General features: G+C 34.7%; 1 protein-coding gene across 5 annotated transcripts in view; it reads right to left on the reverse strand.

The window, feature by feature from the left end:
• The window catches only part of RICTOR (RPTOR independent companion of MTOR complex 2), a 93,649-nt gene that overhangs the window by 22,130 nt on the left and 51,807 nt on the right, over positions 1-19,712 (reverse strand). For all 5 annotated transcript variants that reach the window (XM_026058144.1, XM_026058143.1, XM_026058145.1 and 2 more), the window contains 10 exons: positions 18,214-18,314; positions 15,514-15,676; positions 15,004-15,105; positions 12,491-12,537; positions 9,972-10,107; positions 9,213-9,412; positions 8,080-8,206; positions 1,752-1,916; positions 1,093-1,169; positions 905-983 (listed from right to left, as the gene is read on the reverse strand). In XM_026058144.1, coding sequence (XP_025913929.1) covers positions 905-983; positions 1,093-1,169; positions 1,752-1,916; positions 8,080-8,206; positions 9,213-9,412; positions 9,972-10,107; positions 12,491-12,537; positions 15,004-15,105; positions 15,514-15,676; positions 18,214-18,314 — 1,197 coding nt within the window. The remainder of the gene's footprint in view (positions 1-904; positions 984-1,092; positions 1,170-1,751; positions 1,917-8,079; positions 8,207-9,212; positions 9,413-9,971; positions 10,108-12,490; positions 12,538-15,003; positions 15,106-15,513; positions 15,677-18,213; positions 18,315-19,712) is intronic.

Genomic DNA, 19,712 nt, shown 5'->3' on the forward strand with positions numbered 1-19,712 from the left:
TGATACAACATAGTTAAGTGGCTCATGGTTTTATAGTATGGTACTTTACAAGCAAGGAACAACCAAAGGGCTCCTTAATGAAGGCTGAATCTTTTTATGCTCTGAAGTCAGACTTACCATAATTACTGCACTTCATACACACAATGATTTTCCACAGAATCTACAACTGATTCCACAATTAGTTCTGGAAATTTGATAGAGAGGGAGGGGGGAAGGAGGGAAACACCTCACTTCTTTTTCTAACTTGAATAATCTCAATAGGACACCATGCATTTCAGTATTCCTAGACAAGTGATAACTTATGTATAAGTTATTCACAAAATTGCCTAATGGCCAACAGGAATATACCATTATAATGGTATATCTGTCTCAGGAAAACACACATTATCAATTATAAAGTAATACATGAATGGTTTTATTTTAGTCATAACCATGATACATTCTTCTTAGTGAGACTCATGTTCCTATTTACTTCCTAACAGCATAGGCTAACTGAATTTTTATGATATCTAGATCTAACTTTCATTAGGAAAAACAGAGGTGACAGGTGTCTTGAAAAGCAGCAACCCTTTCTCCAGTTCTCTAGATACAATTGTACACAACCAACTGTTTGGGAAATTCAGTAAGCCACTGCAGTCCTTAAATTTTTGCAAGAGTATCAAAATTCAATAAAAGGCCTGGCTAAGTCAAAAGCATGTATGTACAGAGGAGCTATGAAACTAAGTTTCTGTTGACCTTTTTCAACAAAATCATAAATCACTGAAGAAGTAAATGTACTAGCATTAGCAATACACATGTGACTGTACAATATTTTTCACAGCCTTTGACCTCCTAAACCTTTGTATTCACACCCTTCCTACTTTCAAATTTCAAGTGAATGCACACCTTATATTCTTAGTATTACCTTTTGCCACTTCTCCATTTGTTTTGTTACATAGCCTCTTTCATTTAGATAGGAAAATCCCTTTGGAATGGACAGAAATCTGAAAAGTAACATTAGACAGTCAGTACTCCACCAAAAAATAAATCATGTAATTTGAATTTGCTTACTGTTTTCCCAGTGTAAAGTGAAACAGCATACTCAACATTTACCTTAGGAGTAGAAGTAAACCCTTGTCTCCAAGATGAGAAAGAGCTGGTTTCATCTGGATAAGGGCATGAAGATTGGCCTAAAATAAAAATGCATATGGAACATCTGAGTACTATATAACTCTGAAAATTACAACAACAAYAACAGTCTGTCAGCAGTGAGGTAACAAATATTTCATGAAAGGAAGTATCAAACAGTACTAAGCTTATCCTAATATTAGTTACTTTAGGTACCTTCTGTCATTAAATTTATATTACTTTACAAAAAGTATAGTACCAAAATACCTGAATTAGTCTGAATTAGTATTTATAAGTAATCATAATCTACAAGTCTACTCATTCTTGTCATTAATACTGCAGTCTTTCTAGCAAGGGGCCTGTATACTATTATGGAGTCCATCAATGACAAAAGAATCACAGAATAGTTGAGATTGGAAGGGACCTCTGGAGATCATCTAGTCCAACCCTCCTGCTCAAGCAGCGTCACCTAGAGAAAGCTGCCCAGGAGACCAAGAATGCAAACTGTCAGTAGCTTGATGTATGCCTTTACTCAGCTATATAAACGTCCATATCTCCACTAAGGGAAAAAGAAGAAGAAAAAAAAAAAACACTTATGGGGTTGCATACCAAAATAAGGTTAAAAAAAGGTAAATGATGCTCACCTTGTCTTCACATGCCTCATCTAGAATATCAAGTGCCTCTGAAGAAATAGTTTTATTTTTATCATGTAACTGGGTCACCAGTAACTCAATCCCCCAGTTGCTGAAGAACTCTACATTTGCTCTCAGTAATACTCGTAAGTGTTTTGTTGCATACAACCTGCAGCTCTGCAAAAATCAAGGGAAATGCTTGTTTGAATGGAAGAAAAATAGCTAATGCTGTTAATTATTCTTCACTTTTAAAAATACATGTTCAATTGCAGTATTTTATAGCATGCAACTGTGATACCCACTTCGGGCATTAAAACTACAGTCTGTTAGAGAGTTATTTCTCTCTTACCAAATGGTGAATTTAAGTCTGAGATCACAAGTAATCTGGTCATTGCAAGTCTCATCGGAAAGCCTATACCAATTAGTCATTTACTGTGATGGCACCATACTGAAAGTCAGCAGCATATGAAAGAGAAATACCTTGTAAACAGCTAGTACAATTTCATACATTTTCATGTACGTAACAGTTGGAAAAACATTTTGATTAATAAGTGAACCTTAGAACCTCAGGGGAATTTATTTTAAAAACTTTTAAACTGGTCTTCCGAAAATATCTAATCTTCACAGCTGCTCAGAAAACCTTCTAAATATAAAAATATTATTTTCTGTAATAAAATAGCTTCCCAACATTTAGATTTCTACTTTGTGTTTTTCTGAGTGATGGCAGAATGAAGTAAGTACTTTGTCAGTTCCTGTATTGCTGTTCGAAGCTTGCTGAATAACAGCATAAACYGATTAACATTTCTACTAGAGAAATTACATGCAAAATAAAAGCAAATAGACTTAATCTACAAGAATTTGCACAGTGCAGTATACTGGCTTCTGGAGTAAGCACAGAACATCCTTGACAAAGCTCACTGGGAAAGGTGTTATCTTTACTTAAACAAACACAGTTGGAAAAGATAATCGGGTGCCCAAACCTTTCTTCAGGTCTTCAGTCCTTATACCTTTACAACTGTGATAGCTACAACCAAGTAACTTTTCTATATGTTAAACCATAAATACTCTGTGCTGGGATGGACTTGCAAGTGTGCACTATAAGAGACAGGTGAATTGGTGCAGCTTGGGCAGCACTACCTAGGTTAACAATAGTTTCTGGAGTTGTCTCAGGTCTTTCTCCAGAAATACTTGGTATGTAGGGCTTCAAAGAAAATGGGAGTAGAAAATGTGAATGTGCATAGTTCATCTCAAAAACCTTGTTTCATTATTCGACCTTCACATATCATCTGCACATTTCCACTTTTTGAATATACAGAGACTCTTTTTTTTTTTGGAGGGAAGGCAGGAAGGACATGACTTAAGTATCAGGAATGACTGTGGCAACAGTGATTCCCAACTGAGCTAGGATAGGCTGCGCATCATTTTGAAATGGCTTGCACACACGGCAAGTGGTATTCTTCGTATGTGGAACAGATGACTAGTAATACATTTAAGAAAGATTAGAACAAGAACTATTATGCTAAAATGATCATTTGATCTCGATGCTAAGCCCACAGAATAACACAATAATATGAAACCAGAATTCAGTGTCATGTAGTTCAAGAGTTGAAGTGAGTCTACAAAGAACCATACCTACCACTATAAATATACTGAGAACAAAACATAAGTTTTCACTTCCTGAAATACTTTCTGAAAATGAATTAATTTATCCAGATAGCTGTTGCAGAAAAAAAACGCAACTTTTATTTTCTATTTGGAGAACGAAAAGATGAGATGGACCTCATGACTCTGATGGGACAATAAAATGACAAACTAAATTCACTGCAGATAAGTATGAAATGATGAGCTGGAGGGGAAAAAAAAAATCCCAACCTTACATACACAATAGGCTCTGAGACAGTTCTTTCCACCCAAGGACAAGATCTTACAGTTAATATTGGTTAGTTCTGTGGAACCTCTGATGTGGGGCTGCAAAAACATTGATTTCATTTCAACCAACCCGAAGTCTTCAAACAAGGCCACAACCTCCATGCAGTATGATCACCTGAATGTATTTCCCAAACCAGAGGGCCAAAATCCAGCATTGCGTCTCCAGAAAAATATTCTGAAGTATTTTTATTTTTGACAAGAACTGAAAGGAAAACCCGTGAAGAGGATATCTGAGGAAACAAACACCCTCGCCCTCCAAGCGCAAACTACATACAAGATGCAGATAATATCCTGTACCAAACTGCCAGAAGGAGTTCCTTATGTTTACTACTAAAAGCCCCCCACGTGTGATAAAGCAAGTCAGACGTCAGTATGTTCAGCTGATTACATATAGCTCAGCATAGGTGCCAGAAGATGTAGGATGTGTCTATCCCCTTAGCCACCCATGAGGATTTAAGGTAAAATGTTAGGCTATGAACTGCAGCAGTTGAGAAGATGATGCACTGCCTATTCTGCTGTTTCTATCAAGAACTGGTAGAAAGGCAGCTGAGGCAGTATTAATTTGCCTCAGCATGAGTCACCAGAGCACCTATGAAGGCAGGTTAAGATGTGCTTCTGCTTCACTGATCAAGGATGTTACTCCTTAAGTGTTTTGTTGCATACAGTCACCCCAAAATGCCACTCTCTCCTTCTAATGCTAAAGTGACTGTAGAAATGACTTTTTCTCATTTATACTGAGACACTCATTAACAAATGGAGAACACACCCACATTACAGCTCTGAGTAGCTGTAAAAGGTGTTTGAGGCCATAACCACAGCTAACCCTAAAATAAGAGCAACTTCGGCTCTTCAAATGAACAGGAACTAGTAATAAAATATTTCACTGAAAAAATCTCAGGGAATTAGAATTTTTGAAGGGAAGAACCGTTATTGGAAATTATCATTTTTTCCATACAAACAGCTTTTTAGAAGTTATGTCCGGTTCCATGCATTTTTTTTTTTTTTTTTTTTTTCTTTTAAGAATTTAGAAGCCAGATACAAAGTACAGAATTAATATCACAGCTTGTCTTCTGGATTATAAATTGATACAACTCCTTCCATAGGCATTTTCTTGCCATTTCCTACACAGGCTCCACTTATCTCATCAGGTTCTCATCAGAAATCGTTGAAAAGGGAAGGTGGGAGGGCTTGTGAGTGCCTTCCTTAAACTGAATTGCATGTTCATTGTTAAATCTTTATAATTCACTTGTCCAAGGTGACAGAATGTGAGCTGTATTAATACTTAAAAATATGTTCTTCTTACAGGACAGAGCAATGAGTGGTATAAACTTCAATAAGCTTTCCCCCCCCCCCCCAATCATGCTTGCCAAATAACAAAGGAATAAATTTTAGTTTGCTGGTGACAACAGTGTTTGAGAATTTCGGACCATAAAATGGAGGAAATAGCAGACACCAACATCTAAACAAATGTACTTCCAAATTACTTGTCAGTCAATGAAACAGCCCATGCAAATACCTGTCTGATCAATATTTCAATGCTCCTTCTGGTATCTCATTCAACTTGGAATTGACTACTTCTGTCACTTCACATGACTATTTTAATTTTTGGAAGAGACCTGTAGTTTTGCCGATTACAATAGCTCAAAAATACCACTAAAATACAGTTAATACCAGATTAATCAAAAAAGATTTATCGCTTGGATTGTTTTTTTTTTTACACTTCGRTCTTCAATCGAACACTATCAAGGGCATTTTCTCCAAGAGGCAGTACTGGCAATATTCTGTATGCCAAGCATTGCCAAAGGGGTCTTCTCAACAGGTCAGTATTTTGCCTTTTTTTCAACTAGCATTCAGTTTTCTCCTTAGAATCTCCACAGGTCATCTTCCATGACAAAAATAAACTGGAGTGAGCACATGCAAGACAGGAAAAGAATTTCTGAAAGGAAATAAATAAATTTTATGAAGGTACAAAAATCATCTGTGGCTGATGAACTTGTAGACTCACTCCTGCTGCTGAGACAGTCCATTCTACGTGTTTTTCTCCTTTAGATCAAAAATACAAGATATTTCCTTATGAATTCTAAGAATCCCAAGCAGGTTAACTACTTCAGAAAACAAAATGCCCTGAAACAGTTTTATCCACCCCACAACATTCTCAAGAGATATCATATAGGAAGTCAAGCTCTTTTTTTTTTTTTTTTTAAGAGGTTCAGCTCTAATTTTTTTTAAGTTTTTTTTTTTTTTTTTTAAGAGGTTCAGCTCTAATTTTTTTTAAGAGTTTCAAGCAGTGCCTTTTTCTTCTTTTCTACTACCCTGATAGTAAAAGATTCCTATACATTTCTGGTAAACAAATAAGCTTTAATTTCTTCAGTTTGTTATCATAAATCTCTTTTTTAAGATTGATGGGATTCTCACGGTACTGCAGGGTACACAATCAGGGTACAATCTCATCCACTGCAACTAGATGCTGTATTAAAGTCTAGCTAGTAGGATTTAAGTCACAACAGACCTCAGCCATGAATTTGCCTACAGATCCCTACTGTTAAGAGACCACCTACAGCTGATTTCGCAACCAGTGCTGATACTAAGGACTGTTGACCCAAACCAGTGCATGTAAAAGACTGGTTACACTTTCACTTAGAGAATCAGCTRGTGTTAGGTGCTTGAGAAGATGTATCCTAATTATTTCTATCCTTTTGTATTTCAAGATATTACCAAAACTTTATATAATCTCTGATGCTTCCCTAGGCAACATTGCTAGATCCACATATCAATGTGAGACTGAGAAACTGAAACATTAGAACTCAGAAGCTGTAACATAGACCGAGACCTTAAAACATCACGGACATGACAAGGTATCAGTGTGTCTGGCAAGAAATATCTCTACCTTTAAAGATAATTATTTAGGTTTAAGCTGCAAAATTTGGGTTAAGTTCCTGAACCTGTAGAATGTCTCTTAGCTTTTTCTATGGAGTTCATCTGTTAAGGTCTGGCATTAAATACTGGAGGTAATACGACTGAGGTCTATTAAACCTTAGATCATGATCTATGATCCTTTTCAGAATCCCAGACTGGCTGGAACTGAAGTGGGTAAACCTGGGGGCTTTACAAGGGTGCTGGAGAGTGAAGTCTATCCCATCTGTATCCAAGAGACAAGAAATGTTTGCTACCCATTGCTCTTAGAGCTGAACTGCACATAGTTGTACTGTAGGTTCTTTTTATGAGGGGAAAAATTGCTGGTGTGTGTGTGTGGGGGTGGTATCTATTGACACAAAGTCTCAATGGAAACAGCTAAATTAAGTTTCACCGTCTAAACTGCTTTTAATTGGCCATCATCTAACAGGAGCTTAGAAGTCTAATAAAGACACAGATGTGTCCTCACACGTGTTATTTTCTATTTTCCTGCTCAGACTAGGCATAACACACCTATGCAGAAAGAATGCCAAAGTCATCATTTCATTACAAAATTACTTAAAAATTTGGTCAGTTGAGAATTTTACCCTCTTCTTTCAATGAGTCATTCTTTCAACTCCAACTATCTCCATTACTTTCAGACTCTTTACCTGTAACAATCATCACATCTTTAGTGGCCTCAGAGAAATAAACTTTTCTTTCCCCTCTCTCTCCTCTTCCTAAATACAGAGATATTTAAAGCTTTATGCCCTCTTGCATTCACTCTAGTATATATTCTGCCTTGTCCAGTCGACAGAAGAATAGCTCTCCCCACAGTACTGAAAGTCCTTTTCCTAGTTATATTGCAACTTATTTAATTCTCATTTATCTGACATCAGTGCTCGCTTGTCTACTACATAACACCTGAAAGACTTCTCTTTTCTTAAAGGTTCAGTAGCTTCCTCTCCTCTGGCTACACAGGTTTTGTGTATTATTTGCACTCACCACCTTTGATTCAGAAGTTGATGGCCTGTTTCTGAGCCATCCCCTCATTCTAGGAACAATAGCTTCTCCCGAGTTCTGCTCGGTCATCTCAATCATTATCAAAACAGTATCCATCACTACAAGGTATATTAATGTTAGAAACACACATTTCTTCTTGTGAAAACAATACCTTCGCTACTGATTTAGGATGTCCACTGATCTAGACAATGACATTACATTTGGTTTACATTTTGTGTATGCATTTACATTTGGTGCATGCATTTAAAGACTTTAACCCCTCTCATACATGACAGAAACCTGTTTGAATGACTTAATGTCTTGAGCACAAATACAATACAAGGTGTGAAGTCCACAGCAATGGACTAAAGCTGCATGAGTAGGAATTTCATTTCTCTAAACACAAAAATAAAAACCTTACTGAATATATAATATTTTCAAAATAAAATCATGCATCTTGAACAAAATGAATGTCTAATTGCAAATAACCATGTAATGTAAATTGATTTGAACTTACATCAGTAGCTGCTGTTAGGATTTTAGAAAGGATGACTCTTGCTAAGCCATCTCTGCTGTAATCCAAACTAGAAACAGTCAGTTTTAATAAGTGATCCTGGTTCTTCAAAGAACAAAGATTAAGAAGACTGCATGTGGGAGGGAAAAAGAAAATATTAGTATTTGAACCCACTCATTATTTATTCAATCAACAATTTAAACTTAAGAGAAGTACTCTGAATTAGCCTTGTATTTTTATAAATGCAGAGGAACACAAAATAAATTCTCATACAAAATGGAGTAACTTTAAATTGCTGCAGATGTTCACAGAGTCAAAGGGGGAGCAGAATAATACCCTGAACAGTAAGGGGAGGTGGGGAATGGGACACCCAAACATTTCTTATAACTGTTTCCTAACAATTTTGACAAGAAGATTGAATTAGTGTTTATGAGTACAAAAATAAATGCTCATGAAGCTTTGTAAACATTTCTTCATTGTAAAACTTTCTGTGTATAGAGCTTGACATAGGTTAGCCCTATTAACGGTCTAGATTTAGTTGAAAAATGAAGTTTTCTGTAGCCAGTAAAGAAAATCTGCATTCTGATAAGCAATGCAAATGGCAATTAAAAAAACTGGAGTACTCCAGTAAACCATAACTTTTCTTAAAACTTAATATATTTAAAATAAACGGGGATTAGAAACAGGTACTCAAATTTTCAGCCATTTTACTCTTAAAGCATAGTAAGTTTATTTGGACTGGAACAAAATTTTGAACTCTAGAGCTTCACTCAAGTATATTGGACTGAAGTTTAGGTACAACACACTGTCATATTTCACACACAGGATGATACCCGCCAGTTTCTTGTATTTCAGTACAGTATCATCGTCCCTGATACCATTTCCGTCAGTTAGGTGGCGACAGGAAAAAATAATTTAGTTACAGAAAAGATATGGGTGATTGTGTCACAAAAGGCTAAAAAAAAGCTCTTCTAAAAAAAACAATCCCCCCAAAAAACTGGTGACCTCTAGTTCAAAATAAACAAACAGAATTAAAATTTTTTCAGCTTTATAGAGAGTGGTCCTTTTGCACAGTTTACAAGTTTTATAAGGATTAATACCTGTAAGCACAATTCAAACTGCAGAAAAACACTCACCACTGAAACACATTACATTTTTCAAGCATTTTCACACCATGAGGGTGACAAGAGAGAGTACCAAAAAACAAAAAGTAGTGCTGACTAAGGGTGTTTAGTAACCCATTATTTTGAAGACTACGTTCAGGTTTCATTCCTGATGACGAATTGAGCCAATGTACAATATCTTTAACCAATTCCTCCAGGTAACTTTGTCCATCCTAACAAAACAAAGAGTAATAGCATTTACTAGTAGCAGAACTGACTCCCTTTTCTTTATTGAAATGCATTCTTGTACATTTCTGAAAATGTACAAACACAATCAAGACACAAAATAGAAGTGCTGGCTGACAAACACCATTCAAAATAATGAAAAAGGCTCAAGGCAAATAAAATGAGTTTAGCTTGCAGACATCTTAGGACCCATTCTATTCCTTCCAAGAAAAGGATCATTTAATGATGTTTTTCTTTGGTCCTCTGGCCTGAGGCATAAAAATCTTTATTACACAAGAAGAAAGGAGTTAGAGGAAGGAAGAATATACACAGCAAAAATAAGTAAGTTATATTTAATAAACCCCTACTTAAACATGGTAGCCTCCCCAGTGTCTCAGCTGGATACTTCAGGATTTTAAGTTATATTTCTTATTTATGCTGATCCTTTTAGGTTTAACACCTGAAGTTTTACTAGAGAAGTCTTTATTAAAATTAAGATTTTTCTCTAAGTGGCATGCAGCAGCATTACTAATTCTATCTCCAGTCTTGCAGCTGAAAATTTCTCACCTCTTCTGATTCAAGAAGAAATTCAGCRAACTGACAACCCACCACAGTGAGCTGCTTAGCCTTGGCATAGTCCAGATCCAGGTTGGCATACAGTTTACTGCTAGGCTTGTAAAAATAGAGCAGTCTCCTTACAAACCTATGAAAAGTAAAAGAGAAGTTGTTATTTTTCACTAAGACAAGGAATCCCTAACAGTACAAAATGACGATGGTATAAAAGATGTTTTATCAGTAAATTAGGTCACTGTAAATAATTTTCAAAGTTATTAAAAGAGAGTAGCAGGTATCAGTAATAAGTCTATCCATAGAGGATTTCAGAGATGCAGCTGTACTGTGTGTTACAAAGACTTTCCTATGCCATGATTTGAAACAAGCAAAGGAACTCAAAATCTCTATGCTCTTAGAAGCCATATTTTCCTTCTCATTCTTATGCTTATAATTCATTCTGTTACAATTCATCCTGTGATGAGTTTCAAAGACTATATTGTCTAGGCTTGAAAAGAACAAAAAAAAAAAAAAAGAGTTGGTCTTAATGTTTACGTGACATGACTTTTCCTCAGCTATAATAGCTGAAATGTTATTGCGGAGAATGCATTTTTATGTTCTACCAGGAAAAGGCCATATTTTATTTAGCAACAGCATTTTCATTCACCTGACCTAAGCAGTTCAACAACAAGGTGATTGCAAATGCAGACTCTCACTCACACTTTTTGATACCACATTGAGCAATATGGCTTGAATTTTGTACTGCAGAAATAAATCTTCAGTAAAGGGTTTTCTCCGCTCCTCCAATTCTTAGCCAAAAAATAAACACATTTGCTTTAAAAAACACAAAATCTATCTGAAGGTTAAAGTAATAAGAAAGCTTAACTAAAGCACTGCTTTAGTTAGAAAAAGAGCTAAGAGTAGGCCACTATACAAGTCCAAACACCGGACCAATTATAAAGGAAATCTCTGAAGGCTAGTTTAGCTTTTGTCAAATAAAAGATATTTGATTCTGCGTTATTAGTAAATATACGCATTATATATTTTAGCATATTTATATTAGTGTGTGTGTGTATATATATATGCATGTGTGTATATACAGTGATGCATATACACACCCATGTACATGTACACCCCCCCATAACCGCATCTCTTAAAAAATAAGGAAGGCTAGAAATAACTACAGTTGTCCTTTGAGTTAATCAGTATTAAGACCTTTAGTAAAAATATCTGGAATTTGACTTCTACAGCCATAAGATCATAAACAAGAACACTAACAGTAAAAATAACTTATGGAAGCACAAAATAAGATACATATTTTGCATTTCAAAAAAATACAAAAAGGCTGAAAAAATATTTTGTGGTCAGAGATAACTGGGGTTTCATTTGTCATAATTAAACAAGAGCAACAGCATTTCACAGCCATTAAAGCATGTAACCTGCAATCTGCAGAAAGGATCAATTAACTGCGTAAGTTGTACACTGATCAAATCCTAGGTCTTCCAGGTTTATTTGGCATTAAATCATTTAGCCACTGAACAACACTTGTGTACAAAACCAGGAAATAGTGTGCGTGCGTGTAGGTGTGTGTGCACATGTGCGTCACAGCCAGGTTTGTAGACATTCCTTTAGAGAAGCAATGTTATTAACTACAGGATTTGGAAAATAATCCTTTACCRCACAGTACAGATTTGCAGTTAATGATTAGATAAGGAAAAAACAGGAAAAAAAATGCAAAATTAAATTATGACTATGATTACAATGGGACTACCACTTATGCTGGGAACACTATATAAAAGTAGCCTGATTACTTTTTAGTAAAAATTTAAAATGGAGCAGCGTGGAGCCTTTCAGGATATATTTTAGCTTTAGGTTTTTCTCACAAATTCATGGAGAAATAGCTTTCTGGGCCTACAAATAAAGAACTATTCTTCAAAACAATTTAATCAAATCAGCTTCCTGAAATGCATGTTAAAAGTCACATCCAAGAACTAATTATCACATATGCACAAAAATGATTTAAAAAAGCTATAATACTAAGAGACATGAAAGGAACCAAAGTTGTTGTTTTTTGTTTGCTTTTCCAAATCACACATGCTTCCCTCACCATTAACAGCAACTAGAAATACCTTTTTTTTTTTTTTAATACAAGCTATAACTGTGTAACTTTACAACTATAAACCTGTTCTGCCAACATTTGCCAAGTGTTGACATCAAACAGTAATATATGAAATACTGAAGACATAACACTTTAAAAGTTTTAAAATGAAATAGGGTGTTTGCAAAGCTGATATGATTCTTGTTTAGGGAATATATCTATTAGGTATCTTTGCGTAGAAGAAAACCCCACTAAATCTTAAAGACCTGTTTATTTAAAGCAAATAGTGCAACCTAATTATCTAAAATTTCACTTTTGCTGCTTATCTATATATTAAGTTTTAGAAACGTGACATATCCAAGGAATAGTTTATTGCAATATTAAAAACCAGTTGTTCCAAATTTCTTTCTTCAAAGGACGTCTATGTAATTTTACATACCTGTGCAATTGTTCATCTTTATAGTTCCTTAGATTTACATTTGGCCACTAGAAAAACAGCAAATATAGCATTATATGAAACTTGTACATCAGTCCTTGATTAGTCACTAAAATTTACTCATTTCTATTATAGTTAAATTCACCTAATAATTAGAAGTATAAGTCTTCTTGCCTTTAATATTACCTATAAAAAAACCTTATTTTATTGAAAAGCCCACACTCTTCTTGCTCCAAGAACTGTTTTATTTTTTCTAGAGAAGGACAGGGAGTGCTGGGTGCATGCTATGCGTACACGACCACAATTCTAATGAAAATAGCAAACTATGACATGCTAATGAAAAATAAACAATTTTGCTCAGTTTCTCCTCTGCAAATACAAAGCAAATTTTAATACTCATGTAAAAGGGAAATTGTTATTTGTTTTCACTATTAATCAGATTAGTTTTGAAGTAGTCATTATTCTGTTACAGCTCACTTAAATATTGCTTATTAAAATAGTATTTAAACTTCTCTGTTGACACTTGAAAGACATTTCAGATAAGATCAAATAAAGCTATGCCAGATCTTTCTGGACCTATCCTTTCTCCATACTAAGTTTTTCCTCTGTTTTTACAGCCATTATCTCTATGGCTTCAGATTTACTTTTGTTGCTACTAGCATCTCCTTTGAAGGAGTGGAAAAGAGTGCATCAAACACATTGTTCTTTCCTACCTAAGCAATACAGTTCTACATTTCAAATTGGTGTACAAGTATTCTAAGCCAGGTAGTGCAATAGCTAATGAATAGTAAAGCTGATCAGACTGATAACATTGAATCCATGTGTGTCAGAGTAAGTATGAAGCTCTACTGTCGACAGACAGAAAGTGAATCCCTCCATCCTGACCACTGCCACTTTTGCTGCTTTTCTCGCAGCTTAGACAGCAAGCTGAGCAAGTAAAAAAGGCTGGAAGGGACCAAATGAGACTTCAAGTAGTGAGGTGGTAGGAAAGCTAGTGTTCCATGGCCATAAGGTTGTTACTGAGACAGGAGAAGATATGTTGCCACATGAGATAATGAAGCCCAAACATCAGAATCTGGATCCTGCTCATTCTGGGGCTAAAGATGGACCACTCTGATAAACTGTACAACACCAACATGCACTAAGATAATGTTAACAGGAACGGAAGTGGTTAGACTTTAACTGGAAAGCACAATAACTTCTCATTCTGAAAGACGGAAGCCTCTCATTTTAAGACATTTAAAACTGTTTGACAGGTCACTAGAAAATGTACTGCAGGAATGCCTGAGATATCAGGGAAACTCACAGCTTGACCTAGAAGCTTTCCTGCTTCTAAATTTCATTGGGGGGGGGGGGGATCCCTTAATGGTCAACTATGTAAAATATCCATTGTCAAAGTACTACACCGATTAGCTGTGAGACTCTGAAGAGCAGTTTCTTGATAATGTATTTAATGCGAAATCAAAAGTAGAAATATCTATGATTAATATAAATCTAGTAATAATACTGCAAAAAGCCTATAAACAAGTGAAATTTGGTGGAGCAAGAAGTTACTGTCATTGACCTATTTAGTCCTTTATACTAGACAAATTCTTGTTTTCTCAAGTGTATCGGTCCTTGAGAAAACATACACAGAAATGTATTTCTTTTCATGTAATTTTTTATATAATCTTGATTATGTCTGTCACCATTAATCCCTTCTGTACTCTATCATCTTTAGAATAATAAAGAATATAGTAAGGAAAAGTTGTTTGCGGGCAACAATAGGAGGATGGCTTTGATGCACAGAATAACAGGAGAGCAGATGATCTCTAAGATTATTCTGAGTATTAACTGGTAAGAAAGTCTGCTGCTCAAAAAAGACACAGTCCTCTAAAAGTGATGCAATGAACATAATAGGAAATATCTCCCAAAGGGAGGGCATCAACCTATTTATTAAGTATTTTATGAAGAAAAATTTAATTCTGTAATGAACTTGATGTAATGGACTATTTGTATTAGTTCAACACATATACAGTGAGATTGCATACCTTAAAGTTTTCACACAAGGCTCTGTCTAAGCATCCAAAGTCTGATCTATAACTCACTTCCAACCTTACCCTTCAGTTTGCATTATATGAAAGAAAGAAAAAAAAAAATCGGCTACGAAACTGAATGAGGCAGTATTCCTATCTAGTTTGGACCAAAGTCTAACACATTAGGTAACTTTAAAATCATTGTTTCTTACTTCATAAAGGGTGAGTGAGTGTGTATAAAATGTTATATACAACTTAATATAAGCTTATTAAGAAATTTGTCAGTTTAACTGTAGTGTACTTGTGTGTGCAGTTTAGGGGCTGCATATGAAAAGAGTGTATCAGCATTGATTAAACCCATGACATCCTAATTTTCTGAAATAAAACAGATTATGAGGTATAATACTGTGTCAGTATTAGAAAGTCAAAGCTCACATGTGAAAAGGACAATTGTTTTCAAACAATTTCACAAAAGTAGAATCACGCACTTTCTTTGCTCACCTTCAATATGGTCCCTATCAGATTCCAATTCCACTCAAGATTCTCTTTATGATTAAGAACCTGGCTGTCTCGAAGATTCATTACAAGGGCTTCTTCTGTATCCTGTAACATAGACATGAAAACCTATAGTAAGTTTCCTTGCATCATTTTTCAGTCTTGTCACTGGATATACTGGTCATGTAACGATCACTGAAATGCATTTTGTATTTGAGAGTAAATTGCATGATTATGGTACTGCCATCAGAATCTAACAGTAAGAGATCACTGTTGGGCCCAGAAAGCATTAAAAACCATCATAATTTCATTCTTCAAGTCCTATAAAGTGCAATCCACATGTATCCACATGTGTATCCACATATAGCTAGAAGGCAAATTAAATGAAAAAAATCTACAAAGAAATCACAAATGGCTGTGAATTAAAGAAAGCAAAACTGAGAAGGAAGAAAAAAGGAAGGAAATCTCCCAAATACAAAATCAAACTAAAGYTTTGAAAATCAGTAATGGTAATACCTTTAAAATAAAGATGTCTTTCTGCACACGGTATTGATCTCTTTTTTGGTGGGTTGAGATTGCTTTCTGAATAATATGGTCCAAATGGAGGCTGTAAGGTTTAGGTCCCCTTTTCTTCATCTCATGAAAGCGTTTTAAGCAGTTGAGTGCAGCACTTGCTCGTCTAATAGAAAAATACTATAATCAGTATTGGACAACTGTTACACAAATAAAAAACACCACTGCTAAATCTTGAGTTAAACAGGCATAGCTCAAGTAAGAATTCACCAACAAGAAGCAATTCTGAAGCCAAAAAAAAAAAAAAATTTTTTTTTAGATATGTTTTGATGCACTTATACCCCTTAGTCTTGTATAGAAATTATACAGAAAATTCTCTTTCAGAATTTCCAGCACTGAAGAATAAGTATTATTGAGGCCTTTGCTTCTACTCTACAATTAGTGGTATCTTTCAGACTGCACAGGTGAAGGTATTGCAAAACTGAAGCTGAAGATTTGTAAGACGTCACAGTAGATCAATGTTCTGCTGTAAAGTTCAGGGGGCTAGCTTCAGCTTCAACTAACAGAGTACTTCTGGTAAGTTCTCCTTTTTCTAGAGGGTAGTGGGGGTATCAGTATTATATTTTCCGCTTTTTATATTCAAACAGTTGAGTGACAGCACATAAGAAATTTTCCAGGAAAAGATAGGAAGTGATAGAAGAGCCATTGGACAATGACAGAATCAGTTACTCTCAAAACAGTGCTAGCAGAAAAAGCAGCTGAGCAAATAAAATAAGAAGGTCCAAAAATGAACAGCTAAGTCTACCTTTATTTCCCATAAATGCAAGATATTTTAAAAATGCTTCAAAACAGAGTTCACATAGGGTAGGGGAGTATTTTTGTTTATCTTACTTTACATATCTTCAAACAAATAACTGTGAATTTGGTCACTCATCTGAATTACAAGTTTAATCTGTAACAGGGCTTACAGTTTTTCAGAGTATGAGACAATGCAGAGCATTGACCAAATCCAAGATTCCCAAATACAACAGATACATCTACAAAATCTCTTTCTACCAACAAAAACAGGACTTCCCACTAGTCTATGAGGTATGTCCACAAATGCCAAAAATCAAAGAAAAAAATAATTGCAAGGAATCCACAAATGTATCCCTTCTGCTCTTCAACTTTCCTCTCCTCCCACAGCTTTGACCAAGTGTAACGCGACATGAAGGAAGTTACCAGATAGAGATAGAAAACCACCTTTGTTCCATTAATCATTTATGTCTGTATACACTGAGAAAGAAAAAATGAGTTTGATCAAAGTTTATATGAAGTTTCTTTTCATTATATTACATTCAGCATATTTTTATATTAATATTCATGATTAGAAGACTTTTTTTGACATTAGCGACACGATCTTTTGCAGCAGAGAGGGGCTTGTGCTGTGGTTTAAGCCCAATAAATTGAGATATTTGCCTACAAAGTAATAAGGCTTTTTTGAAAAATAATTGTGTTTTCACATATCGTAAAGTCTTATAGTTACAAATGACTTCTTCAAAACTAAAAAAAAAACAAACAGACTCACAAAACCTACCCTCCCCCCAATAATAATAATAATAAAAAAAGACCAGAAAGTTTCTGGGAAGCACTCTACAAGCACCATTTATGATCTTACAGTAGCAGTTCTGTAAAGAATTCTGTAATTTATCACTGACAACATAACAAAAGACAAAATATGAAGTTATGATACTTTATCAGAATAGTGATTTGACAAGCCAGATCAGGAATGGCAAGAGTAATGATCTGATCTATCAAAACATTTTGTATAATTTACTATTAGAAAAAATAAAATTTTCAATTTCAAGATTCTTTTTTTTCTAGTTCAGCAAGGAATAAAAAGCTAATCGTTTAATCATTTGTTTCAAGTTGGATGTTCATTTGATTACCCTAAGAGTGCCAAATATGCCGCTGCAGTATGCACTGAACAGTTATTTAAAATTTCTGTTCATACATTCTTGTGTTTTAATGGAACCGAAAGGAACATACTGAAAAATTTTTCAGTGAAAGATTCAAACAAAAGCATATGGAAGTTTTAATGTATTTGCTATCATTACAGTGATCATTTTCTACAGAGGAAAAAAGTGTTTAAGAGAGAGCCCCATGCCAACATTACATTTTTGTTCTTGCTTACACTAATAATGATTCCCTAGTTTGGTCAATTACTACTTAAATAGCTATAGATAAACAACAATTGAAGAAAAGTTTTGGCATAGGCATTCTTAGTTTACAAAGCTTAGTTGTATCAAAACACCATATAAACCACCTGAAATAATGGAGAGGTACAACACAGAACACATTTCAGATGTTGCTTGATCAAACAGTGGCTTATGGAAAAATTGTGTAAAAAAAAAAAATCTTGCAACATATGCAAGACATGTTCTGAAACCTTCCACCAAAACTTCCTTTCTGGATTTCTGAATTTCAGAATCATTACTGTAAATATAATGCATTTTTGGAATCATGCACTGGAAATGGCATTTCTTTAATAAACGTCAAAGAACATTTCCATACGCACTCCCCCGGCAATAAAGACAGCAGTGGTTTCAACCACCAAGAAACAGGTAATGTAGGTTTTCACTCAATTGCAGTACATACGCATCTTGGGGGAGGGGGAAGGAGGTGTAGATATTTTAACTTCTAAGTATAATTTAGCATTCTTACAGTCTTTTCTCTTTCACGATGTCAAAAGATGCTGCCATATTCATTAGCGTTGGTAAGCAGTGCAGGTGATGGCTATGAGAATGAGGAAGGATTGTGTTTGCCTAAAAAAACAAAACAAAACAAAAMAAAAAAAGAATGACTTATTACAACATTTTCAGCCATCTCTAAGAATCAGCATTTGCAGAGTCTACACTTTTCACAAAACTTTCACAAATGCACAACAACAAAACCACTTTTTGTAAAACGTGAGAGCAATAATCACACACAAGATTTCAAATACCTGCTCAAATTAATTAGTYTGAAATACAATTCAAAAAATAATTTAAGAATTTTAGGATGCAGACTCAGCATGAGTCTAATTTTTGCATTGGCTGGTTTCAGTTAAAGTGATAGCATGCAATAACATGCAAAGCATTATTAAATAAACAAAACAAATACAAAAATTGCAAAAATAACTTTTATTCTATTCAGTTGCAGTCATCCTTATGTGTATAGAAGTACTAAAAAGTATAATAAAAATATAAAAATAATTTATTTAATGATGTTCACATAATACCTTCAACTACCAATGATTCTGCACAGAAAAATAATATTCTTGTGAATATCTGATGAACTCATTCACATAACTTCTTAAGTGAACAGACGTTTAATTGGTTTTATTTTGGAAAACAGGTAATTGTGCAAATATATTTGAAAACTATAAAGAAGATTGAAATAATTTTTTCTTCACCTTCATTAAAACTAAATCAAAGTATAAATATTTGTTCAATATTTTGAAAAAAAGTCTCATTTCAGACTAGGGAATTATCTCTTCACAAAACAGAAAACGTATTATGCTTGCAGCATACTCAAAAGTCAGTGCATCTAGTCACTCTCATACAAAAGTATCCCAGAACCCACCAAAGACAACGTACCTTAATGCAGACCCCATTTTTAAACTACACGGCTGACTGCATACTCAAGAAATTTTGCCAATTATTTACAGAAAAATCACTGGAGAGATTAAGATAATYGCAAGTAATCACAGAGATTAAAGAACAGATTGCTTGTGTTTGTTTCAACCCATGTTGCTGAGGTGAGATGTTATAAATCACTATAGTAATAAAAATCCTATTCAAAGATTGTGGTCTAGTTTTTTGGAGTATGAAGAACAGAATTGAAATGTGTCTAAAGTTTGAAGACACACATTATGTCTGATAACTCTGCTCATGCAAATGGAAATCTTCTAAGACAAAGCTGTATTTCATGACATTGCCTTCTCTTAGAAAGCAGCATGTTTACTAAAAAAAACCCCAAATAAACAAACAAAAAAACACTAATCAAAGTGCTCTTTTGTACACACTATTCTTGCCCTCAGGAAAGGATGTGAAAAAGAGAACTATTCATAAGAAAGGTAAGTCATACCACTTCACATATCACTAGTAGCTCCTCAGCAGGCTAAAGGCAGCACTGGGGTGTGTGTATATGAAAACAATAAAATCACCTCTATACCATAATAA

Source organism: Apteryx rowi, unplaced genomic scaffold, assembly GCF_003343035.1.
Source record: "Apteryx rowi isolate R43461 unplaced genomic scaffold, aptRow1 scaffold_143, whole genome shotgun sequence".
Taxonomy (NCBI): Eukaryota; Metazoa; Chordata; class Aves; order Apterygiformes; family Apterygidae; genus Apteryx; species Apteryx rowi.